Raw genomic sequence first — 26,249 nt, 5'->3', positions numbered from 1 at the left:
AATGAATAATGTAACTTGCCCACAATAGTAGCAGCAACGAGCCTTGAACCCATAACTCATGGGTTAAAGGGCAGGCGCGCTAACCAACTGTGCCAGGGCGCCGGATGTTAAAGCGTAATATTTTAATGCATTTTGATACTCTACAGTCTATACAACCATTCTCTAACACTGTTAATTTTACGTTACATCAATCTTAAAAGCAACTGAATTTGTAAAAATAAAAAAAGATGCAGCTATTGAAAAAATAGTGGATTTTTAAAAGTTAAACAGTCTTTGAATTATAAGATTTTTTGGCAAAAGTTATTAAAAAAATATAAAGGCTATCTATTCTAAATATGAAAATTTAAGGTGTGATCCTATCTTACAGTTTTATTAATAAGTTTTCCACACACAACTCACCCCATGTTTCATATATACTCTCCCCTGTTGTATTTAGTGATGGAGGGCTTAATGCATCCGTCCAACGTGATAACTCATTCCTGTATAAACACTTGGTTAGAAAATCAAATCTAAAGTTTTCCACCTTTATATTGTTATATCATGGTTGCATTTTCATCCCAAAAAGCCATAAATTAACGTTAGTTTAATGTGCAGATCTATGGCCTATAAACCAGGGAATACAGGGTTCAAGGCTCGATGCTGCTACCATTGTGAGTATGTGTCTAAGACACTTAACAGTTGTTTCTAAGAGGTTGTCTAAATTGTTGGCCATAAAAAATGATTACTTAACTTTAAAGTTACATACATGATAATTTATAAGCTGTCACTTGTTGTTTTAATTAGAACACCCATGTTACAAAGACTGATGGTGTCCACCAAGTGAAGATACATAATTTACATTTATTAATATATAGTAAAAAAAATGTCAAAATCTGTTGACTTACTGGCTGACTGGGTTGAGTGTCATTTCGACTCTTTTTCCAGCTTGGTTTTCCAACAGAATGAGATAAATTAAGTTCTCTGTGACAGCTTGCTCATTGACATATAGTAGCGACCGTTTTGCCCAATCCACAACCTCAAACCTGGAGCTTGAACCTGACTCCATGTAGCTGGTGAGATATAATACATGTATGGGTGAGATATAATACATGTATGGGTGAGATATAATACATGTATGAGTGAGATATAATACATGTATGGGTGAGATATAATACATGTATGAGTGAGATATAATACATGTATGGGTGAGATATAGTACATGTATAGACAATGGTAGCAGCGACGAGCCTTGAACTCATTACCTAATGGTTACGGGCAGGCGCGCTAACCACTACGCCACGGCGCCGGACATGTATGAGTGAGATATAGTACATGTATATTTTAAATTCGAAATTAATGTAAAAATGCCAACCTTTTTTTCCTTGCAATAAACATGACATCAGTGAATAGAAACAACCATAATTTGTTGAGTTTTGTGGATTTTTTTGAATCAACTGACATGCTCACATTCATTTCTCCTTTCTTCACTAAACTCCTGTTTTAATAAAAGCAATTATTAGATAATAAAGAAATCAAACAAACAATCAAGTTATTGTTTAACATATTTTTATTTTGTTTCTTGATTTTTAAGCCTTTTTTCCAACAAAAATTTAACATTAATTTCTGCCTTCTTAATTAAACTGCTGTATTTTAAAAGCAATTTTTATACAGTATCATAATTGTATTCGCAGCACAAAAAGTCCTAAATTAACCTCTAACAACTAACAACATATTTAAATAAATAAGAACCTTGATTGTGAAACGAGAGCAAACATCTTGACAGAAGATGAATAATCAAGTTGGGAAGCAATTTCTGCGAGTTGTTCTGTTTGTTGCATTTTCTTGGCTCCTTCATTGCATTTCTTGACCAACTGTAGAATAATGGAGTTAGTGAATTCAAACTAGTAAGCACGGCACCATAGCACAGTTGGTTAGCGGGCCTGCCTCGAACCCAGAGGTAATGGGTTCAAGGTTCATCGTTGCTACCATTGTGGGCGTATGTGTCCTTGGGCAAGCGAGGATAAAGTAAGTTACATTCATTCATTCAAGTTTAAAAATGATTTTTCTGTATAAAAAAACATATGTTTCATCTGACATGTAGTGAGACTTTATCTCCTTGATGCAGCAACACCTTGATAAAGTTTATGTGCTTTTAACTTGGTTACAATAAAACTATCTTTATATTTATACGAGCAAAGTAATTCAAAGTTTACATGCAACATGTCATGCTGTAGGACCTCACCCATATAGTTTGAAAAAAATGTTTTTTTCAACACTGTTTTACATGAAGATATGGTAATACTATTTTTATATGGAATAAACATGAAAAATGTCATATTAACCATGTTCTGTTACTTCTGCTACCAGGCATAATGTAAATAATTTTTCAAGACGCATTTGGTAAAAAAAAGGTAGTATATTTCCGAGGTTTCATCTGCTACTTGGGAATTAAAAAAAAACGTAGTGTAAAAAACAGCAATTTTGCCAGATGGCAGACTAAACGTCGAACATACACAATTATTTTTTCATACCAGGTAAGTCATTAAAAGATTATATACATACTAACCTTGTTTACAACTCCGAGTGTATGTTTGGCAATCTTCAGCATCTTTGGTTCTCCGGCTGCGTCCGCTGCGTTGACGATTGCGGAGACAAGGAGTGGGAGACGAGTGACTCTCTGCATCGGGAGCAAGAGGAAGGAGAGGAGAGGGAGTTTGTTGCACGCGGAGGAGGATTCAAGACGACATAAGTTCTCGGCAAATAATTCGTGATTTCTTCTGGAGGTTGGTGGTTATGGATGAGTGAGTGAGAGAGTTGGGGAAGCAGGTAATATGAGAGAACGGAGGGAAAAAGGCAGTTGATGGTCTTTACATTAACGATTAAAGAAATAAATAGAAGTAAAATAAGGTAAAAATGAAAAAAAAATAATGTAAAAAAGGCAAAATTTATTTAAGTAAACGAATTTTACATAAGAACAAAGTAGCGTATTATTAATATTTTAGAAAAAACAAACTATGTATGGACATGTTGAATAGTTAGTTGGTCCACTAAGTGTAGGACTTAAATGCATTTATTTTTTCTATGAAGTTTTCTATTTTAATTCTAGTATAGTTGTACAGGTATATTAATTATAATATTATGCCTTTTATAAAAAAAACAACCTTATTAATACTTACTGTAGTTTAGTGAGCACCCTGTCTTGGTAGACCTGGTTTTGTATATACAGTATATAAACTGAGAAGTCCTGCTTTGCATATTTTGCAATAACGTCGCATACTTTTGTCAGTTTTAAATCAGACCAGAAGTGTTTTTCTAAATCTTCGAGGAACCTGATTGGAGAGTTTTGTATTACATTTTTATAAATTATTTTTAGAGTCGTTATTTAGACAAAACTACATAAAAGAATGTCTATACCAAATGAGAATTATTTCAGCTTTTTAGCAGTTACAGCTTTTAATGCATTTAATATGGCCATGCTCTTTAAAGATTAAATATTATACCTTTCACTAACTTTTTTAAAACATTTAGTGCTGTAAAAATTTTAAAAAACTGTGTCTTTTTATCAAAAAATGTCTTTGTCTAACTTTTATTTACTAAAAAATAATGGTACTCAGTTGATATACTAACGAAAAAATAATTTCATCATATTTTTAAACAATTTTTTTCAAACCTCTGTTCCACGTTCTTCACAGATTCGATGTTTGAGAAGAGTCGCTTTCGATCCGTGGATGGGAGAACATCAGTTGACTCCATGGCCCAATCCTCCATAAAATGATGCACAAGGATGTTGAGACTACGAAGATATGAAGCTTGGGATGTGATCACCTCAAACTGAGACTTGGGAGGAAAAAACAAATTTACCAAACAAAATTTTTTTATTTTTAATATTTTTTTTACTACCCCGGCCAAAAACTGAAATACGAGTTATTTAAAATGGGGAAAAAATTATTACAATATCAAAGTGTAAAAAAGCACTGTTATTTTAATGTTATAGACAATAGTAATGTAAAAAATAGACTAAAACAGCCAAAAAAAAGTTATGGTTAAAACTAAAATGAATTAAAAATACCACAGACAGTAAGCGAGACATTATTTGTACAGAAACTTTTCAGAAAAATTTGCAAAGATTATTATATTGACAGCAGTAGGGTATTTTCCATAGGAGTAACCAAACAGAACTGAAAATCGATGTTCACAATATATATAAACCACAACATCTGGTTTACATCATCTAGTGTTTTCCTCACACAGAATAAACATGAATGAAACCAGATATATTAAACTATAGAAGGGAGAATTTTTAAAGTTTTAAAAACTTTGCTATTGTGTGCTGGTGGATTATGTGTTTGTTTAAAGTAACTTATAAAGTGAAAAAAAAAAAAAAATTTACAAAAAAATCTTGTACATATTCATGAAGACCATGATTTAGTGCGCAACAGTAAACAATATTAACATTTTACCAGATTTTGTTAATTATGTTTCTAAATACTATACAGCCAAAATAGTCAACCATACATCTAATTATATGTATAAACAGTATAAGGTGTTTTTTTTAACATTTAAAAAAAATAAACGATTTTTTTCCTGTGATGCGCAGCATAAATTTAACTTTTAGTGAATTAAATTTACTTTTTCAGTGATGCACAACAAATTTACTTTTTCAGTGTTGCGCAATTAAAATCCAACCAACCTGTTGCAGCTTGATCTGGTCCTTGCTCATGTCCTTCGGATGACCACTGTCCGCAACCTCCGGGATTTCTCTCCACAGTGTGGATGTTCCAAGGTCCTCTGACATCAATTCACTCTTCCACTGTGTGCCTGTCTCCGGAACTAAAATGAAAATTCAGTTTTTTTAAGATTCTTGATAAAAATAAAATAATGCCGCAGGTTTTTAATTAAAACCATTAGAAATAAAGTGCAAATATTTATAAAAAATAACAAGAAAAAACAAAAAAATTCCGAAATGCATATTCTACAGAATGGACATTTTTACCTGTTTCCGGTGCTTTTTACATAAACAAGCAAATGAAAATTAATTTGTGCATTTTTTTTAGATAAGATTGACACCATAGGCTCTACATGTACTGTGTGTGGGCAATGTTCAAATGATTTGCATTATACATTTAAAGAATAAATAAAAATTAATCGCTAGGATTTAAAATAAAGGCAATGTGTTGTTCGGACACACTCATGTTTTAACACATTTTGGATCGAAGTGTTTCAAAAATAGAAAAAATTAAAGTCTATATTTGACAATTTAAAATTTGTTAATTTCGGTAAAAATGATTTACAATTCAGGCACACAAAAGGAAACAAAATTACCAGTTTGGTTTCTAGCCCTGGCAGCTGCGGATCTTTTTGTAGACGCATGAGATAACGTGCGGCTTCTGTAAATCTGGTCCAAAAAAAATTTGTAATTTATTTTTATAAAAATTAAAAAAGTTTAAGACCAATTTTGTCTCATTAATCACTATGTTCTTAAACTTAGAAACTTTTGTTAAAATAATTCTAAAATTTAGAAGATGTTTAAATAATCTCCGCACTCAATGATTGAAGTAAATATTTATTTAACATCAATATCATATATAGTATCCAAGAACTTAACTTTTTGGGTAAAATAAAACGGAAAATTTATCTAACCATTGGAAAATTCCATTCATGGTTAACTTGCTAAACAATACCCATGAATTCGGTTTAAATAGAAATAGTGTAAATTTTCAAGTCTGAATATCACTTTTTAGAAAATGTATAACATTATTATAATAACCTGGTACAATGGTTCAGAATCCAAAAGTTTTGAACGATTCAGAATTCCACACGGTGAAGGGGGTACAACGTTTAACACTGGAAAAAAAAGGTTTAGGAAAATTGTAACAATATTAACTGACATAACAAAATTTGTATTAAAAACATTTAACAGGACACCTTTGACACATAATATTTAAATACTCATGTTTTAACAAACAACAACGGTCTGTGGAAGTTGGGAGGATACGGTTTTCTGATTCTTTGAATGTTCTTTATTTACTATCAAATGTGGCGGGAAAATAGAATAAAAAGGTGTCCCATTTTTCCCACCCTCTTTTTTTAACCAATGTTTATTTTTGATGTTTTTTATTCAAATTTAGATGTTTTGTTATAAATTTCTTACCATCCACCCCTTCATATATAGCATCACGTTCTGGTAATGGTGGTGGGGTTTCCCCATCGCTTTCACCCTCCGGTGTTGAATATATGGGGTCAGTTGTTGGGGGGTGAAGCTGGGGTGAAGGGGGAATCACCCTCGACAGGGGTTTGGGTCTGGAATCTCTGGATGGGGATCTTTCTGGGGGGAAAGGTGGGGGTGATGTCGGCAACCCCGGACTAATAGGGCGAGGTACAGAGGGGGCTAAACCTGGGAGGGGGAATGACATTCTGTGACGTGGGGTGGGGTTCATGGGATCTCCATGCCTGGGTGATGGGTTTGTGGGTTTAGGTGGGGGTCGATCAGGGGGGTTTATGTTGGGTGGGCCACAATGAAGAAAACTCGAAACTTTTGGAGGATCCTTGTTTGGTGAGCCTGTTGATAAAAAACTTTTAATTAATATTTTTTATGGGTTTTATTGTTAATATATAGTATGATTCAAGCTGTGTATTTTTTTGGGAATTATTTAAATTTTAGGTTTTTGTAATTATTTCATCAAAAAATAGAAACTATTTGAGTTTTTAAATTATGTTCAGAAAGTTTTCTGTTGTTAAATACATTCCTTACTGTTTTGTTCAATTTTTATATTATTTAATTTATATATCTAAAAAAACGAAAGTTGTTAGTTACTACTTTACTTTTTAACAACCAGTACCAATAAAACATTAAAACATGAGTAAAGACCTTCATAATTCCCAGAGTTTCTGTCTGATGTGCAACCGTCGGTTTCAGGTGGATAGACCGACATAGTGGATTCAATGTTACCATGACTAAGCGATTTTTTGTATATCCTTTCATTGCGTTTGAAAGGACTTGTCGCATCACTGCTTCGTCTTCGCTCAACCGCGTCTTTTGTAGTCGGCAACACTTTGTGCTGTTAAATAGAAATAATATATATATTTAAAATAAAAAATATGATTTCATTTTTTGGGAAAAAATTGTCAAAATGTTGTCACTCCAGAACACATTCTATCAACTAGAAATATAATATATATTTGAAAAATTTTGAATTATTATATTATACAAATAATGCTTTTGGGATTTTTATAAAAATAGATAAAACAGTGCTTATCAACCTGTTTGGCTCATAGCACATTAGGATCTTATTTTCAGCACCTACACTTTTTTAAACTTTTTTTTTTTTTTTTTTTTTTAAAACAATACTTGTCAAAACTTATTCAAAAATTATTGTTAAATTCTTACAGTCTTGCAAAATCCACAATTCTTAGCAAACAGTTTGATACATAAATACACAACACATGTAGGGAGTATCCTAATAAATATGTTCATCATAAAAATTAACATACCAACATCTTGTTGTCACTAAGTAAACAATGTTATCAAATCACTACCAACTATTCACTGATTTTCTGTACAATAAGTTTTCTTAACTGACACAGATTCCGAAAGTCAATATAGCAGGGTGGGGGGAGATGGGACACCTTTTCATTTTATTTTCTCGTCCCATTTGGTCGTTAACAAAGAAAATTCTAATAATTATAAAACTGTATCCTCTCGACTTTCTTAGACCGTTGTTAATTGTTTAAAACACAATCAGGGTTTTTGGACATTATGTGCTAAAGGTATCCCATCTCCCCCCCCCACTATATATTCTTACGCAAAACAATCTTACACCCATTTCTGTGATTCCATGCATATATTCTACACCTACATATACAATTAACAGTAAACTAACACCAATATCTAAATTGTATTTCTTACAAAACTTTGAATCTGTGTTTTTAACTGACATTGAACTGTATTCTTAACTGATATTAAACTGTAATCTTAACTGATATTAAACTGTATTCTTAACTGATATTAAACTGTATTCTTAACTGATATTAAACTGTATTCTTAACTGATATTAAACTGTAATCTTAACTGATATTAAACTGTAATCTTAACTGATATTAAACTGTATTCTTAACTGATATTAAACTGTATTCTTAACTGATATTAAACTGTATTCTTAACTGATATTAAACTGTAATCTTAACTGATATTAAACTGTAATCTTAACTGATATTAAACTGTATTCTTAGCTGATATTAAACTGTATTCTTAACTGATATTAAACTGTAGTTCCTCCTTGACATTTAAATACAAGTTGTTATCACGTACACAAAGTGTGAACAACATGTATAATATATTTCTACCTTATTTGGTTCCCAGTTAATAATTGATATCTAGTTAGTTAGGCGTTAGCAGATTTCAAATAAACGACATCTAATATAAGGTATCTAACTGATAGCACAATCACTTATTTTTATAAAGTTGTAAAACTTTTTATAAAGTTAAAGCATAAAAGCATTTGGCCAATGATCAAAAAATGTGTATTTTTTATTAAAAATGCTCAAATGTGATCTAAAGGTACTGCAAGCTAATTAAGTATGTAGCTTGGTTGAACCAAAAAATTAAAACATAATAAAGTCTATATTCTATAATTTTTACATTCTCACAAAGAAGAGACAATCATTATGCCAAATCCAAAATTTTGTTGGAATTTTAGTAGTTTAGAAACTAAAAATGTTAAAGTTAGGTGACATTTTTATGGGAAATCTTCTGCATTTTGCACGATTTTTTTTACTCTAGCGTTTTTTTTATGCGATTTTTTATAAGCTGTTTTGTTTTTGTAAACTTTAATGGTAACTTGGATTACATTAGAGCATCTCTATCCATAAAAAAAATTTTCATATTTTATTGGCATGTATTCAAGTCAAACAGTAGAATTTCACAACTAACCCATTTTTTGGTGTCTCCACTGTCCCCATATGCGTATGGCACACCACATTGTAATGCTCGGACTTCACCATCTCCCGAACTTTGTGCACTACCACTGCTCGTGTTTATTGTGTAAGATCTTTGGGGAGTAAAATTAAGCAGTTAAAATAGCAAGGTTAAAGTCAAAGGGGCTAACTAACTAGTTGGATTTTTTGGGGAAATTTTTAATTGTAAAAAACATAACATAATTTAAATTAGGCTATGTCTTTAAAAACGATAGCGAAGGTCATGTTATTTAAAGAACGAAAAGAAGGGTATCAACAACAAAACAACAGTTGTTAAAACATGAGTTGGATAAAAAGTGTGGGAAACAGCATTAAATAAAAAGCTGGCTGAAGCAATGTATAATCTGAAATTGTAATTTCAAACAGTTAGAACAGCAAGATAATTTTGTTGAAAAAATATATTATTTTTTTGAATACCAAAGCAACAACATTACCTAAAGTTTAGAAATATTTTAACAATATTTTTTTTTAATTACATAATTTTTTTTTTAATTTATGGTTTTTAATTTTTTTTATTTACATAAATATTTTTAACTTTTTTTTGGCATAGTCCTAGACTGGTTAAAACAACACACAACTAGTTGTCGCTTACTGTGAGGTTTCCGAAGATACCGTTGTTGAAGAACTGTCGATGTCATATCCTGAATCGGATTCAAAACTTTGAGAAATTGACCCGTCACTGTTGCGATCTTTTTTCTGTGATGTCATAATGTATTTATGATAAGTAAATTGAAATTCATACACCTCATGCTAACTGACCACTGTCATACACCTTAATCATTAAAATCATATTAAAACTATATTTAAAAACATATTAAAACTTTTCTTTTGATAACAATAACATATTTAAAGTAACAAAAAAAAAGGTTAGAAAAAATTTAAAACAAAAAAATTAAAAAAAAAAGCAAAAAATATTTTTTTAATTATTCTGATGTTTAAAGTTACAAATAACCAAAAATACCTTCTTGTCCTTATCTTTTTTCCGTCTAAATCGCCCACTAATCCTCTTTATTTTATTTCGTTCTTTCTCAAAATCTGTCAGTACTTCTTCCTAGTATGGATAATAGAATTAAAATACCTTTTCAGGCAACTACTTAAGGTGGCTATACACAGTATCCGGAATTCGTCCGTTTTGTCTGTTTTGTCCGGTTTTTGCTGCCGCATGCGGAACTTGGTAATGGGTTTGCATAGGATTTCGCAGGCGAATTCGCATACACTGTGTACAGCCACCTTTACAGTGAGATTTATTGTAATGAAGCATTTTAATGTTGTGTTAAGTATATTTGAAAAAAACATGCAGCCAAATGCCAAACCCAATTATTATTTTACACTTTACCCACTAAATATTATAACTAACTAATATTAACCCCTATTTTTTGTCTGCCATGTTAATTTAGCTAACCAAATGTTTTGCATGGCCCATTAGAATCTTAAATACCAACATTATATGAATATGAGCTGGTATGAGGCATTAATAAGATATATATATAACCCATCATTTTTGCTTGACATTTAAATTTAGGTAACCAACTGTTTTTTATAGCTCATAGGAGTCATAAACACCAATATTATTTGAATATGGGCTGGTATGATGCATATATAATATAAAAACATGTTTCTAACAACAACAAAAATACACAGCCGATGTAAATTTGTACAAATTTTTTTGAACAGTTTCATTTAAACATTTCGTTTTGCAAACATACAAAGTAGTTATTTAAGTCAGCTTTTTATTCCTGTAATAGGCCTTTTTGTAAAACGGGTATTGTATCAGTTAAGGCGTGCGAATATAGGTATGCTGATTGACAATTCAGTCACAGTTCAAATATCATGATTACTAATCATAGGCCTTCTCCCTTCTGATTTACTATTTATAGAATATTTATTGAACTTGAACAGGTTTTCTTAATCGGTGTATACACATGCTTGGATGTTCCGTAAAAGCTTGTTCTAATTAGGGATGCACATTACAGAATAATTAGGTATTCTAGGATATCCTAGAATACTTTATTTCGAATCTAGAATTCCGAATCTAGAATTTCGAATCTTTTTATATTTATAGGAAAAAATAATTTTACCCACATAAGTCAGTTTAAAGACTTTTTCATAGCAGCCTTGTTGGATCATGAGCTGTAAAATGATCAAAAATTGTACTATTGGGTAGTTTTTGCGTCATGAAACGTATAGCAGGCTATGAAAAGACGTTACGAAACGTTTACTCTCGAAAGTCCCACAAATACGAAAATAATTTTTTTTTTAATTTATAAGTTTAAAAAAATGATAATATAGTTTATGAGAAGACGTGTAATGACGTCATTAAACAGAATACCGAATCCCGTAATTAGATTCGAATACAAAAGGATTCGAATCTCACGGATTCGAAATTCTGTAATGTGCATCCCTAGTTCTAATTAGTAATAAATCATCAAGTGAGAATAATGTTTTGAATAAAACTTAAAAATTATTTTTTTTTATTAAGTGCGTTGCAAAAAAACTCAGAAGATCCAAAAATAATACAACCATAAAAGATTATCAACTTTGACTGGTCACAAAAAATTTCATTATAAGTGCTTCAATAAAAGTGCAGAAATTTGTTAAATCATTATAAGATTTCAATAATAATTTATAATTATTCATTTTTACACGGAAGAAGTCATACGACATAGAATACCAGTGGACCCGCTGTTTATGCCCGAATTAGTCCAATATTCTAAACAAAATTTTAAATTTACAACCAAATTGCAAACATAGAGTAGTGGGGAAGATGGGACACCTTTTAACTGCGTTTTCTCGTTCCATTCAGCAGTAAACAATGAACAATCAAACATTTATAAAACTATATCCTCAAGATTCTCATAGACTGTTGTTAAATGATTAAAACACGATCAGGATATATGGATATTATGTGCTAAAGGTGTCCCATCTTCCCCCACCCTACTATATATTATTTTCATATATTATACATGCTATGCTATATTATGGTAAACAAAATATCAAAGCTTGTATAGAATAGGTCAACCCATTGTACCTTTATTATCGGATGTCTGTTTAATAAATCTCCAATACTTGGTGGAAAATTCCACTTAAACATGTTAGGGGCGTGCTTATTATAAAAAGTTCAAACATATATGTATCTAGAAATTCTCTAATAGCAATTTTTCTGCTTAATACAGTAGGTTGGTTAAACTAAACAAACTAAAGATATATATATATATATATGTTTGCTAAAATACATGTAAATATGGTCTTTAAACATTGGATTTTTATTGATATAAATTTGTGGAAAAAAATATATGTTTTAGACAAAAATGTACTTATTCTGTAAAATAATTTTTTAACATATTATTACATTAGTAACATTATTAGTGAATAAATATCATAAAACTTGAAACTGAAAGTGTAAACACTAAATACAACCAGCAAACTTTGGAATATTTAATGTTATGAACTGGTAAAAAAACATTGTTTTTAACAAAAAGTACCTTTTTTGAACCACAATTCTCAACACATTGTTACATTAGTAACATTAATATGTAAATTAAAAAGCCAGGCAAAAGTCAAATACAGTTGCGTCACTTATATACTTAACGTAACTTAAGTCCTTATAAGAAAGTGGGGTAACAAGAAAAGTGACTGTTTATGTGACTCACAGTAAACAAACAATAAATAAATCCACCCACAAGAATAGCTTTGTAGCTAACGAAATGTGCTGAAACCAGTAAAGTAATGAAATAGATAAACACTATGATATAACTATGCGGAGATAAAGATAGTACACCAATACCAAATTTGCTTTCAAAATTAATTAATTTTTAAAACAAATAAATTAGATTAGATAACACATTTATATTAAAAATTTTTTAGTTCCTTATGTCTCTATTTACTGCCAAAATTCTGAAATATTTTAACAGCTGTGTATCTAATAAACCAAAACTTAGCCAATCTATCACATAAGCCACAACATTTGCAGTGATGATGTTGTATTACTGCCTGCCCTTATTAAACTTAAAGGATTTTCTCTTAAAGAGTTTGTTATGGTAGCCTTGGGCAGTTTATAGAAACATATACAGATTCTGCACATCTTGTAACTCTGTTGTTTTATAACTGTCTTGTTTTCAAAGAAATATAGACTTTACAACTTTATAGAGCTATACACACATTAACAGTTGCCAGCTATTACTATATGCACTGTCTGTACACAATATATAGTAGAGTAGGGGAAGATGGGACATCTTTTCATTGTATTTTCATGTTCCAGTTGGTAGCAAGGAAATAACATTCAACTAAAATACTGTATCCTTATCACAACCATAGACCATTGTTAATTGTTTAAAACACGATCAGGATATTTGAATATTGTGTGCTAAAGGTGTCTCGTCTTCCCCCACCCTTCTATACACACAATCTAATAGTAACTCTAAAGTGTGCTACACATGTAATTAAAATATTGGGGAAAAGTTTGTTCAATTCAAAACAAATTAGTCACTACTTTAAGCTCATATTCTCCCATATAGTTTTATGTGTTGTTTATTATGTGTCTGGATCTAATAAATAATAAAATGATAATGTAGTAAGTCTAGTGGTAACCACTGGTCTGAAACACTTACATGTAAGAATAAAACTCTAAACAGTCTATAACATTTATCTGGTTTTATTTCTAATATCCTGAGTTTTAGACATTCTATTTAACTTGTCTTATTCAGTAAAATTTAACTTTTGGAAAAAACAAGTGTTTCAGATAAACTATTATGAATAGCAACAGCACTTTATGCTTAACAAATATTTTGTACAGACTCATTCAAGCTTTACTATCTGATCATAAACACTTTTTAAGATTAATACAAAAAGGCCAACCAAAATTTTGATTTGAGTACTTTATACAAACACAAAAAATGGTAAAAACATTGCTTTGAGATAAGTAATATAGAGAACACACTAGGGATGCACATTACAGAATTTCGAATCTATGAGATTCGAATCCTTTTGTATTCGAATCTAATTACGGGATTCGGTATTCTGTTTAATAACGTCATCAAACGTCATCTCATATACTATGTTAACAATTGTTGAAACTTATTAATTTTGAAAAAAATATTTTTGTGTATGCGGGACTTTCGAGAGTAAACGTTTCGCAACGTCTTTTCATAGCCTGCTATACGTTTCATGGTGCAAAAACTACCCAATAGTACAATTTTTGATCATTTTACAGCTCATGATCCAACAAGAATGCTATAAAACAGTCAATAAACTGACTTTTGTGAGTAAAATTAGTTTTTCCTATAAATATAAAAAGATTCAAAATTCTAGATTCGGAATTCTAGATTCGAAATAAAGTATTCTAGGATATCCTAGAATACCTAATTATTATGTAATGTGCATCCCTAGAACACAGGTGCAGTGAATTGTACTGACCTTGGCTGATTTAGGAGAAGATGAAGTATTATCTTTAGATGAGAAAGGAAGAAATGAACTTTTCTTCTTTCGATCTTTTTGTTTTTTGTTAGAAGACAGATTCTCATCTCTAGTGTAATATATGAGGGTTAAATAATGTTATAAGTTAAAAAAACTAAAAAATTAGAAACAAAAATTGTTACACAAAATTAAAAATATCATTTGATACATTTTTCACCAAAAGAGTGGCTTTAACACAAATTTTAAGCAAATAGTAATTAGCTGCATTTCTATTTGTACTGGTAAGAATTATTTGCATATTAGAATTTATAATTACTGTATTTAAATTATTAAGCCACTTCACTTGGCAAACATTTTGTATCAATTTAAACTTCACCCAATAAATTTGTAAGCTGAAACATGTTAAAATTTAATATAAATTACCAGATTAATAAATTACCAATTGGCAGTTAAGTGTATGTGTATGATATTTAAAGAATAAAGCTAGAAACAGTGACATCACTATTCTCACCCGGATTCATTTTTCTCAGAATTTCTTGCATCACTCTCACTAAGGACTGTAACATCGGAGTAATTAGTCTTCCGATGAACAGGATTGCTCCTAGGTCCTCCAGAAGAGTTAGAAGTCACTTCCACATCAATGTAGTTCAGTTTCTTCACTGGAATTCATAATTAGGCAATTTTTAATTTTTTTACCTAAGTATGTACAATAGACTTAGACATTTTAAAGCTAGAATACCATCGTAAATTTATAAGTAAATGATGATTGATTATCCTCTTATAAGGGAGCAACGACAGTCGTTATAACACATTTTTATAAGTTTGTTGAGGATTATTTTGTTTCGGTATTTGCAGAATAGCTGCAGAACCCATTACAAACCACTCGGTTGGAGGAATAACTAGACCATTATGCATATTGTGCTAAATGCCACAATGGCAGGAGGTTTTGAGCATTAAGCCCAGTATAATTAAGTTATTGTAAAATGACAAAAATATGGAACGAAAAATGACGAAATATAGAATAATACATTTTGTGGCTACTTTAAGAAAAGTACACAATTAGTAGTAAAACATTTGGTTCAAAAAGATTGTAAATATAATTTTGGTTGGTTTAACTTACAAAAATTATATTTAAACATAATAAAATGCATTAAAACTAAGTTACAGGAAAATGGAATAAAAACAAATTATAATATATATTTACTTTATGAGGAACCATAAATTAAGTTATACAAAAAGATATTTTAACTTACTTGAGGTGTTTTCTTTCAGCTGCTGTACCACCATAAGTTTCTTCTGCTTTGAAAACACAACACTTCGTCGACCCACGGGGTTATCAGGGGGTAAGGGTGGGGGCTCGTATTCTAACTGCTGGGGTTGGTTGTTAAAGTGGGTGGGTAACTTCGGAGCTTCCCTTGTGGGTGGAGGTGGGACCGAAATATTTCCTAAATACAAAAGATTAAAATTTATGCTTGGCTTCATATGTATATAGGCTATACTAAATAGAAAGGCGATGGGAATCGGCTGGTTTAAGTTCAAAGACATAACAAAACATATACCAAAATTTAGTTCGCTATGGTTGTTTTTGTTGTATACATGAGAGATAACCTAAAAGTGGCATGGAATAGTTTAAATAAAGGTTTCCAAAAGTGGGGTAAGTTGACCGTTTGAGGTCTGTGGGGTATGGGGTGCGTGATCATGTTACAAAACGAAAAAAAAGTTTATTTTTTGTTAAACTTTCTTTTTGTTACTTTTAAGTTAAATGTTATAAGACGTAAAAAAGTTAACATTATTGTTAAACTTCATTAGTTTGCTATGGATTACTTTAGGACTGTAATAAAAGTAAAATAAAATCCAGAAAAAATCAACTTCTGTTAAAATGGGTTGCAGCACTTGTTAAATGGGTTGCAGCACAAAAAACTGTATCCAACTATGACATTTAAATAGCATTCCCAGACAGTTTTAAACAATAAGCTTATATAGTGGGCAATATACATGAAGAATAACATTTTAAATTGCCTTAAAAAATAAATTATGGTTTGCTCCATGTAAGTCAGTTATGTAGAATTGTAATTAATTATCATTAGATTTAATTATTAAAGCAAGAGCATTAAATATTCAAACAGTGAAAAAACTACTACATGTCTACATCATTTAATGTATTAATATGAATGGGCTATCTACCAGATTGATTTAAAAAATATATATATAGGAAACAATAATAGTTATAAATATAGACTATAGACTTATAGTAAAAATAGAACAGCTATATATAAAAATAAGCTGTACATTTTTAGGAGAAAAAACATTCAACTGAGTCAAAAACGACAAAAATACAAAACACTGCTATAACAGATTTAAAGATTTGGCAAGCAATTAATATTAGTTTCTCTAAATATGAAACAATGGCAGAACAACAAACAGACGTACCGTTGGGATCGATTTCATGATATTCCCTCGTTGATTTCTTTTTTATTACCGGTGGTGGAACCACTTGGCTGGTGTAATCTATACTTTCAAGCTGGAATGATAATTTATGTTGTCAGATATGTAGTAGGGAGGGGTAAAATAGGACACCGTGTCATTCTATTTTCTCACCGAGACTCGCCCCATTTGGTGGTGAACAAAAAAAATTCAAAGAATTATAATACTGTTTCGTCAGGATTTTAATAGACTGTCGTTAATTGTTTAAAACACGATAAGGATATTTGGATATTATGTGCTAAAGGTGTCCCTTCTTCTCACACCCTACTGTAATATATAAACAAGCATAAGAAGCATTTAACCACAGAACAATAAAGATATAATTACTATAGTTGCAAGCAACATGCCAATTTAGAGGTTGCGTACAGTAGCGCATAAATACAAATTTACCACGAGCGACGAGCGTGACCAATTTCTATGCATATATTTCTGTTTTAATTTGCACCGTTGAAATTGATTTTGAAAGAAAACTTGTCAATTATTTGTGGAACCCCCCTGTTTAGTATTTTGGTTCTGGGAAACTGGTTATATCATGTCCATGTCCCCATTATTGCATAAAAGTTTTAGGTTTAACCATGGAACAGTATCGGCTTGACCTTATAAATAACTAATAACAAAACATATAAATAATTCTTATTTCATTAAAAACACTGTTGTATTTCAGAATGGTCAAACTGCTGCAATGTTAGGTATATGCAGATTGAAATTATATTACTTGATAAATAATTTATATATACATTAATATAATTTATTATTTTTACAAAACAGCTACCAGTTGACATCCTTAATAAATTTAAATAGTTATACCAACTGCCATTGGTTTATAATGGGGAAAAATATGATGAATAGGTCTACTCCGACCACATAAAAACAGTTTAAGTTTACAGCTATTAGCCAAGACAAGTTGGCGTTTAAAAATGACACAGACATTGATGGAACATCTTCACAACTTTTTGTGAACAAACTACAAATTTAATATTAATTTTTCCTTAAAATTTTAGATAAAATATTATTTACCTTCACATCTGAGTCCATTTGCTCATAGTTGATCTCAGTTGTAGAAGAAGCTCCAGACATTGGTAAATATCCATAAGCAGGTATTGGGTCTGATGGAAGGTTATCTACTTGCTGTGCAAAGCTGTAAACTGCAGCTGTAACAGTTTCGTCATTTTCGTCAAAATCTTCATACACTCCAACCGCTGTTAAATTGGCTTCCATGACGCTGGAGTCGGAAGATTTGTCCACTGGAGGCAGTGACGCTTCGCTGTCATCGCTGCTGTAAGATTGGTAGATACCGACAGGAGGGTCGCTGAATGTGGGAGCTGGTTGTTTTTCGTTTGTTTCTTCTGGTTCAGGGGTGGGAATCTTTGGCTTGGCAGTGGAGTATGAGTCTGGTGAAAAAAAAAATTAAATTAATTTTAATGTTTTAGATTTTACAGCCTAATTAAAATAATGATTGGTTGTTAGAATGACATGCTTTGTGAACTTATTTAATTATTAATTACAAAAAAAATTAACATATATTATTTAAAGTTTAATCAAACTCAAAATTGATAGCAAACAAAATAAAATCACCTTTTAATTTAATATTTTGAATTATTACAAACCAATTTTGCTTTTAGCAAATGATAAAATGGGGAATTTTATGTTCCTGAAAATATGAAAAAAAATTTGCTAAAAAAATCAGAATAAATCACTCACAAAGAAATGATTTTTGACAATTTTCCAATTCAGGTAGCGATTTTTCACGGTCTTCAAATTTAAAAATATCCTCAGATTGCTTTGATTCATTTTCTTCAATTAATTCATTGCTGACTGTGGGTTCAGTTTCTTCACTTATTGAAGCACTTCGAAAAGGCAAAGGTGCTTGGTAACTTAGCGACGATGTACGCCGCTTTGTTTCACCCATTTGTATCCCAGAATTATGTGGGGCTTGCGGTCGGGGTCCCTGCACATGCTGCCACATTAGGGGGTTACCTGTAGTAACAGCAACAGAGCGAGTTTTTGTAACCGGGCGTTTGGTTACTTCAAATGGTTTGGGGCTTGTTAATATTGGAGATGGGAGGTTATTGGATGGTGTTTTCACCTTGGTGTTCCACATAGCACGAATTGTTCCAAAACCAGGACTTTTCGGGTCACGAAGAAACGAAGATCTATTCAAAAAATGTAGAAAATGGTTTGAAAGTTTTAGATTTATATCGCATAGGAAGTCCGTCAAAACTTTTTGTACAGATTGTGGTTAAAGGGACTTTTAAAAGGAAAAAGGACTGACACATATTTTTTACAGCTTTAAAGAGATGCTTTAAGTACACATGCATGAATTTTACAAGTTTACATATTTTGTTTTCAACAGGGTCGCTATTACAATATGCTCTGTAAACTAGTGAATCAAATCTAACCTGTGTTGAATCCCTGTTCTTCCTTGTGGTTGGTTATTTACTTGCAATGTAGATGGCTTATTCGCCTTTTCTTCCAAGCCAACTTTTACTTTTGGTTCAACTGTTACCTGGTTATTTTTAATAGCACATCCATAGTCATTTTTAGGTGATGCAGTTTTTGCTTTAGATACAGAGCCAACTTTTTCCTCTACAATTGTAAAAGTATCGTTGATTGGTTTAGGAATTCTATCCTTGTTCAATTTAAGCTGAGGGGCGGGTCTCCATGGTTTTGCAAAGGGGCTTTTTGGAACAGGCCCATCTGGCTTCTTTTCAGCTCCTCCAAGCTGTTCTTTTTTCGGCAGAGACAAAGTTGGTTTTGACACCCAGGAACGTGGCGTCGTGTGGTCCACAGATGGAATACGAGTTAAGTTTCCTCTCGTGTTTGTTTTTTCTTCAGAAACCTTACTACCTTCCTTTTTCTTGATCGATTTTAAATGCGCAGGTTTAGAAGGTATGGCGGGTTTAGTTGTGGCAGGTTTAGGCGCAACACTTGGTCTTGATGAGCCATTACTGTTATGGTTATTGTAGTTTTGGCGAGTTTTATCCATCATAAAACAAGGGTGTAGCTACTTTGTATTCACACTCTCATTTTAATTCTGTTACTTGAAGTAAGCCTAAATGATAACAATAATTATTAGAATCCTTATTTATATGCATACATATACATAAATAAATACATAGATTGTAACTGTAAACCAGATTTTAAAAATATTGAATCTGTTTTAAAACCAAGATTTACAATATCTTATGGTTACATTATAACCTTAAACGACACAAACCTTGCGTTACTCAACAGTCCACAGTTTGACAACACATCTGAAAAGTTTCGGGTACTGTTTAAAAGGGCGTAGTATTCATTGTAAATCGGAAAACCTGATATCAGCAACACGCATTTCAGTTCCGCTCGTTGCAAAACAGAACTACTAATAAATTCCCCTTTTGTGACCTTACGTCATCAATTTTGACATTGTCACAATTACGTGACTACCGATACGTTATGAGGATATACTATAAAACGCACGTTTCAAGTAAAAAAGGTGTAATCGAATAAAGAAGTGATATGACTGTTAGTTTGTAAATGGCATTGTTACCGTTTATGGAGTAAAGTATTTTACGTGGTGTCGTATTGAACTTTCGGCGACATTCCTATGTTGATGATGGCTATTTCTGAGATAGTACAAAGTGTTGATGATGGCTATTTCTGAGATAGTACAAAACATTTGTATAGCTGAAACACAAGTATTTAGCAGAGTCCGTATATAAATGTGTTTATATACCGACTCTGCTACTAAGTACATGTAAAAAATAAGTAACAAAGTATAAATTTAACTCGTTGCTTAGAGTCGATATATAAACATGTTAATTATAAAACATAATTGTGGTTTTAACTTAACGGCCCGTTAATTAACTGATAATATTTAAGTCAAAATAAATCGACATTTATTGACCCCATTTGCATACTTTTCACACCAAATAAAATATGGCAGCACTGTTATTTGTTTTTCACTTACTCATCAATGACGTCATGGCGAAAAAATTTTGCCGAGACATCATGACCAATGAATTAGTTACGAGAATTCGAAGTAACCGATGCATGAGTTTTTGCACCAGTTTTATCAAAACATACGGTAGGGTCGACGGCACAGTTAACACTGTGTCTGGTGTTGTTGTAAACAACTCAGGAAATGTTAAAATCAAAAGAGTATGACGTCATTTTTTTTAACTTACTCTCGTTTTTCATTAAGACTTTGTAAACTATAAATTTAGTTTAGCTGATTGACGATATTGATATGACTGACGATAAGAAGGAAAAGTACTTTTCCCAACAAAGCAAGATACAGAGTGGACAGTCCGTTATATTCTCTGATGAGGAACTATTAAATTTGAGCGTACGTGATCTAAACCGTCACTTACGAAGTTTGTCTCCAGAGGTAACTTGTCAAAATTTTGTTTTGTAACGTTGTCACCGTTTTTTTTACTGGCTATTTACAATGATGTCTGAAAAAGTAGTGTTGTAGTTTTTTTTCAAAAATTTAAGCAAATTGTAATTACTGTATGTTAAATTAAGCTGTATTCGGTTACCGTTAATTAAACCAGTCTGAAGAGTATGGCAGTTCCTGACGAGATCTTGCGTGTGCGAGACGATTAATTTTTCGTGTGGCGTTCTATCATTAAAAATGCACGTGCAAAGCAAATTATGGTGTGCATAACCAAAAGTTTGTAAAACAAATCGCTCGTGCACTTGCCATACTCTGCAGACGTGCCATTAAACTTGTCTGTTGTCTTCACTGTTATCGTCCCCTTATGTTCGTTTTCCTCCCTGCTTTATTCCTACTCGGTGGTGAAGGGTGCGCACATGACCACATGACATTTTTTATCAGGACAATATGTGTACATCAAATTTAAGTAGGCCTATAAGTTATTGAGATTCAACCGATTGTATCTAAACCTGGTTGGTTCTTAATTAATTAACGAGTTGCTTCAGGGAAATATGGCGGCGCAAACAGTAGCGCTTTCTTATCTCAACCTTTTAACGTTATAACAAAATGTCAGAATAAGACTTATATATTAAATGTTGGAAAAAGGCAGGTAAGAAAACATTAAAAAAGGGAACAAAGTTTGTTAAGATGAATTTAATGGCAACTGCTGTATTCCACTATACCAAAAATTACTTAACCACTGTTACTTAATACAGGAAAGCAGACGCTTAAAACAACGAAGGCGGACATTGAAGAACCGTGGTTATGCAGCTTCATGTCGTATTAAACGCCTCACACAGAAGGATGAACTTGATATAGAGAGAATCCAACTTCAGAACGAAGTAGGATTTTTTAAAAATAATTTGTTTGATATTTTAGTGCAGCTCTATTTCTGTAATTTATATGCATAAAGTCCTGTGGCATAGCACATGATGAGGTGTATGAACAAGAACACCTGTGTTTAACCACTGTAAGTTTCCGTTACATTTATTTATTCAATTTGTAACCCTAAACTAACCTGTTGTGCAGGTGGATAGGGTTACACAGGAAAATCAAAGAATGAAGCTGGAGCTAGAAGCTTTCCAAAAGAAATTCCATGATTTAGAACAATTTGCTAAAAGTATCGGGAAGGGCAGTTCATCTTACACTGGTGTAAGCTCTATTTCTTCATTAATTTCTCAAGCTCCTTTAAAGTAGGGTAGGGGAAGATGGGATACCTTAAGCATATAATATCAAAATATCCTGACCCCCCACCCTACTATATAAATATTAAACATTTTAACAACTTATGGAATGGCCTGCTGTTCACAAAATCATGGTCACCCTTTTATAAATTATGATTATTTGCAGGATGGTAACGTCCCAACCCTATTGCAAGTCATGCGCCCACCGACGACTCAGCAAAATGGTGACTCGGCAAATACTGAATCAAACATGATCAGTTAACATAGCTAACCACAACATTCGGTTTCTCAATATTAATCGACACTTGTTGGCATGTTACGTTGCTACTATGTTTCCTAAATATCATGATAATGTTGTATATATGGTATCGTTTTCGCCATTGCGTTTGCCGCAATTCAGTCACAGCAATGCTTCCTACTGCATGCAGAACAAACTAACACACACGAGTTAGTAATAGATATTTTATTCACCTATGACTCAAAACATGGGAAAAATTGCAATGCAAATATTTTAATCACTAAAAAATAACACTGCACATGGACCTAGAGGTTAAAACCAAAATACGAGGTAGATATACCACCTTTCTAGGGTGCGGCAGCTCTCCTATGCTTCCCAAGTCTTGGTTGAATCCGCAATTTAGAGCAATCTGTTCACAAATAAGTATAATAATCAAAATACTAAATTAGAAAATTGTCTATACCTGGTTTAATATCATCTATCAATGGTTTTGGTTGGGACACCGGTTTTTGTTGAAGAAAACTCATAAAACCAGCTTCCAATTTTACATCGCTGTAAAAATAAAATAAGAAATTAATAAATTTCCTCTTTATTTTGTATTTATTTTAATTAAAACTAGTTAACACTGGGTGATACCGGTTTTCATTTTGAAGAGTTTTTCTTGGCTTGCTAGTGGGCCTGAAAGCAGTTTATTTAGTTACAAGGCCTAAAATTGCATGCAAATATGCTGTATGATAATATTGCCTTAGGGGTGGCAGGATTTGGTCTAACAGTACTTACTTGAAAGTTTTATGCTTGTGAGGCAGTTTGCATTTATCCTGGTTTTTACAAATACCAGTTTCATAAAATTCGTAACAGGCACGGATATGTTTCTCTTTGCACTGAAAACAGATTTTAAATTTAGAATAACAGTACAATTACGACAATAAAAATTATTTGTATTAAGCCTTAAAAACATTTTAAGATTTAAAAATAAAAATAACCATAAGAGTTTTTTATAAAACCCTGTTTAAAAACAACCTGAACAAAACGTTTTCACAAACAGAAATTTGCTCGAAAATCTGTTTTAAATATTTTGATTCTTTTTGAAACTGTTAATCCAAGCCACAAACCGAATCAGCTTTAGCGCAGTATCCGTCAGTGGCGAATGATTTGCATAGTGCAGCAGTATGACCAACAAACACATGGAGGTAGGGACAATCTTTTGTTGCACATTTGCCTCTTAGGAAAAAGCTACATACAGGCATCTAAAGCAGAAATAATTAAAACAAATGCAGCCAAATTTAAGTTTCCTTATTTAAGAGTATCGTTAGGCACTGTTTCAAGTTTAACGTTGAATTTTCATCAGGTATTTTACATATAGTAGGGTAGGGGAACATGGGACACCGTTTCATTTTATTTCTCGGCCCATTTAGTAGTAAGCAAAAAACTATAAAATCGTATCCTCATGACTAAACTGTTGTTAATTGTTTAAAAAACAATCCGAATATTTGGATACTATGTGCTAAAGGTCTTCTCCCACCCTACTGAATAATTTTAATGCAAGTTACATGAACTAATACATACACCACAATTTAAACATACGGAACACATCAAATTACAAATAAACAATAACCTTTTCCTTGGAGAGTTTATGAGAAAATGGACAATTCTCGATTCGACAAGTACCTCTTAAAAACCTGACAAAAGAGAAAATTTAAATATTAAACTCAATGGGATGCAGTTTAATTATAAGATAATGCTACTTTCAATTTAACAAAATCTTATAAAAAAAGTAAAATTAAAAAGTATTAATAATTTAGTAATTTACCACTGGTTAATTTGATAATATGGTATAAAAAAACTGTACATACTTTGTGCATAGAGCAACTCTGTCTGGATCATGAGTATATGGGCATTTAGTTCCTCTGTTACAACGACCAAATCTACAAAAGCAATATGATAAGAAATGATAAGACATATATACATATTAAAATTTTTTTTTCCCCTTGAAAAAAATAATAAGCATACACTTAGTTGCCAGATATCTTAACACTCTGTAGTCCCTATGCATCCATATTGCACAAAAACACCTTAATTGGTTATTAAAGGTGTCTAACTTTTAAAAAGCCTCTCATAAGATTTAAATTATGTAAAAGATAAAAGTCTGTGGTGGGCAAAAGAATGCACAATTTTCTATGCGTAATTTTAATAATGTTATTTTCTAGTTGTCACATTTGCTTTTAATTAGGAACTAAACTGATCATTGCATTATCAGTGTGTTTAAGTTGTTTATGCATTTATATTGGGCACTCAAGGGTAACCTGATTTTGTTAGGGCATGCACCTATACCTTACATACTATACCCATGTCAGGCAACTGTGTGCAGTGGTGCAGCCAGAAAAAAATAAGGGGGGGGGGTAATAAAAATTTGTTTCAAAAAAACAATTTTTTTTAATTTTTTTTGGGGGGGTTTTAAGGGGGGGGGGGTCACGAACCCCGAAAACCGGCTTGGCTGCGCCACTGACTGTGTGTGTTGTATAATTTGTATACTGTCTTACCGGGTGTTTGAAAATGTATCGAATAAAGAATTTATTACAGAAAACTTGATCACCCACAAATTGCATGGTAATAATAGTCACCAGTGTTTGCCATTTAACAGCCAAGCAAGTTTAAATAAATTTTAAAATCATTTTTTCCAACCGAAACCATACCAACCTGTTATAATATATACAAAACTTTCGAAGTACTTTATTCCGACCCCTGCAGCGCGCAGTTTGAATGCTTCTATGCAAGGCTTGGCTGGAAAAGATAAATGATCAAAGCTCCATGTACTTAATACAAGTCACATATACCCTTTTTGCATGGTAAAAAGTTAATGCGAATAACGATCAGCATTAACTCGTCATATGATAACTCGCTAACCACGTTATTTTGCATGGTCATTTGTTTATGCGCGTATCAACATTGAGTTAGCTTACTTAAGCGCAATATTGTTAAACCTAGTTTATAAAATAAGTTGTTATACTTTATGGTGCTATTACCAACTAAAAACTGTAAAAATAATACCCAAAAAAGATTAAGAATTAAAAGTGAAACTGCAATTCCACCAAACTTTTCATTACTCGCATAATGCGAGTAACAACCAACCTTCTACAGCAGATAACACGCTTATGACGTTATGCGTGTTAACTTTGCTTTTGCGAGTACTTACGCGCATAAAAGTTACCATGCAAAAAGGGTAATATTGTTTATAGAATAAACACAATGTAATTAAATAGTAGGGATGTGCTGAAGTTGAAAAAGCTCGGGTTCGCCGAGCGCCGAGCTTCAACGAAAAGCTCGGCACGAGCCCGAGCCCGAGCACCTATGACGTCATCAAGGAGAAAGGCGTACGAGAATGCGTTCCTATTCAGCCGAAAAGCGCCGCTAATCAAAATAATACAGAACACGTGGTTTGCGGTTAAAGACGTGTCTCGCTTTTCATAATTCCTACTGTTGCAAAATGTAAAATTCATACAAAAAATATTTAATTAAAAAAATATTTATAACTGTTACAGCCAGTGGCACAAACTAGCAAGTT

At 32.0% G+C, this 26,249-nt stretch overlaps 3 protein-coding genes across 4 annotated transcripts in view; 1 reads left to right on the top strand and 2 right to left on the bottom strand.

The window, feature by feature from the left end:
• LOC100176478 overlaps positions 1-20,193 on the bottom strand; it is a 24,473-nt gene extending 4,280 nt beyond the window's left edge. The window contains exons 1-23 of one of the 2 annotated variants that reach the window (XM_018814459.2): positions 20,066-20,193; positions 19,248-19,900; positions 18,550-19,001; positions 17,866-18,239; positions 16,795-16,885; positions 15,618-15,809; positions 14,876-15,023; positions 14,365-14,473; positions 9,914-10,003; positions 9,545-9,648; positions 8,909-9,026; positions 6,848-7,037; positions 6,131-6,538; positions 5,747-5,823; positions 5,302-5,374; positions 4,670-4,809; positions 3,650-3,816; positions 3,156-3,308; positions 2,546-2,756; positions 1,729-1,850; positions 1,352-1,474; positions 885-1,049; positions 400-479 (exon numbers count right to left, since the gene is read on the bottom strand). In XM_018814459.2, the coding sequence (XP_018670004.1) occupies positions 400-479; positions 885-1,049; positions 1,352-1,474; positions 1,729-1,850; positions 2,546-2,756; positions 3,156-3,308; positions 3,650-3,816; positions 4,670-4,809; positions 5,302-5,374; positions 5,747-5,823; positions 6,131-6,538; positions 6,848-7,037; positions 8,909-9,026; positions 9,545-9,648; positions 9,914-10,003; positions 14,365-14,473; positions 14,876-15,023; positions 15,618-15,809; positions 16,795-16,885; positions 17,866-18,239; positions 18,550-19,001; positions 19,248-19,837 (4,177 nt within the window). In that variant the 5' untranslated portion in view covers positions 19,838-19,900; positions 20,066-20,193. The remainder of the gene's footprint in view (positions 1-399; positions 480-884; positions 1,050-1,351; positions 1,475-1,728; positions 1,851-2,545; positions 2,757-3,155; positions 3,309-3,649; positions 3,817-4,669; positions 4,810-5,301; positions 5,375-5,746; positions 5,824-6,130; positions 6,539-6,847; positions 7,038-8,908; positions 9,027-9,544; positions 9,649-9,913; positions 10,004-14,364; positions 14,474-14,875; positions 15,024-15,617; positions 15,810-16,794; positions 16,886-17,865; positions 18,240-18,549; positions 19,002-19,247; positions 19,901-20,065) is intronic. The other variant, XM_026837092.1, reaches the window with a different exon arrangement.
• An 834-nt stretch (positions 20,194-21,027) lies between these two features.
• On the top strand, positions 21,028-23,268 carry LOC778757 (transcription factor protein). The gene is given in 4 exon segments (NM_001078350.2): positions 21,028-21,217; positions 21,982-22,107; positions 22,295-22,417; positions 22,616-23,268. Coding segments are annotated over 4 exon segments (486 nt in total). The 5' UTR covers positions 21,028-21,076; the 3' UTR covers positions 22,712-23,268.
• Positions 22,901-26,249, bottom strand: part of LOC100179660 (zinc finger CCCH domain-containing protein 3) — a 7,670-nt gene continuing 4,321 nt past the window's right edge. Inside the window, exons 9-16 of the mRNA XM_009862162.3 lie at positions 25,385-25,468; positions 24,541-24,612; positions 24,303-24,366; positions 23,800-23,934; positions 23,468-23,568; positions 23,324-23,365; positions 23,151-23,239; positions 22,901-23,096 (exon numbers count right to left, since the gene is read on the bottom strand). Coding sequence (XP_009860464.1) covers positions 23,035-23,096; positions 23,151-23,239; positions 23,324-23,365; positions 23,468-23,568; positions 23,800-23,934; positions 24,303-24,366; positions 24,541-24,612; positions 25,385-25,468 — 649 coding nt within the window. The 3' untranslated portion in view covers positions 22,901-23,034. The remainder of the gene's footprint in view (positions 23,097-23,150; positions 23,240-23,323; positions 23,366-23,467; positions 23,569-23,799; positions 23,935-24,302; positions 24,367-24,540; positions 24,613-25,384; positions 25,469-26,249) is intronic.

Source organism: Ciona intestinalis, chromosome 12 (genome assembly GCF_000224145.3).
Source record: "Ciona intestinalis chromosome 12, KH, whole genome shotgun sequence".
Lineage (NCBI taxonomy): Eukaryota > Metazoa > Chordata > Ascidiacea > Phlebobranchia > Cionidae > Ciona > Ciona intestinalis.
This window is presented reverse-complemented; position numbering and strand designations above follow the sequence as displayed.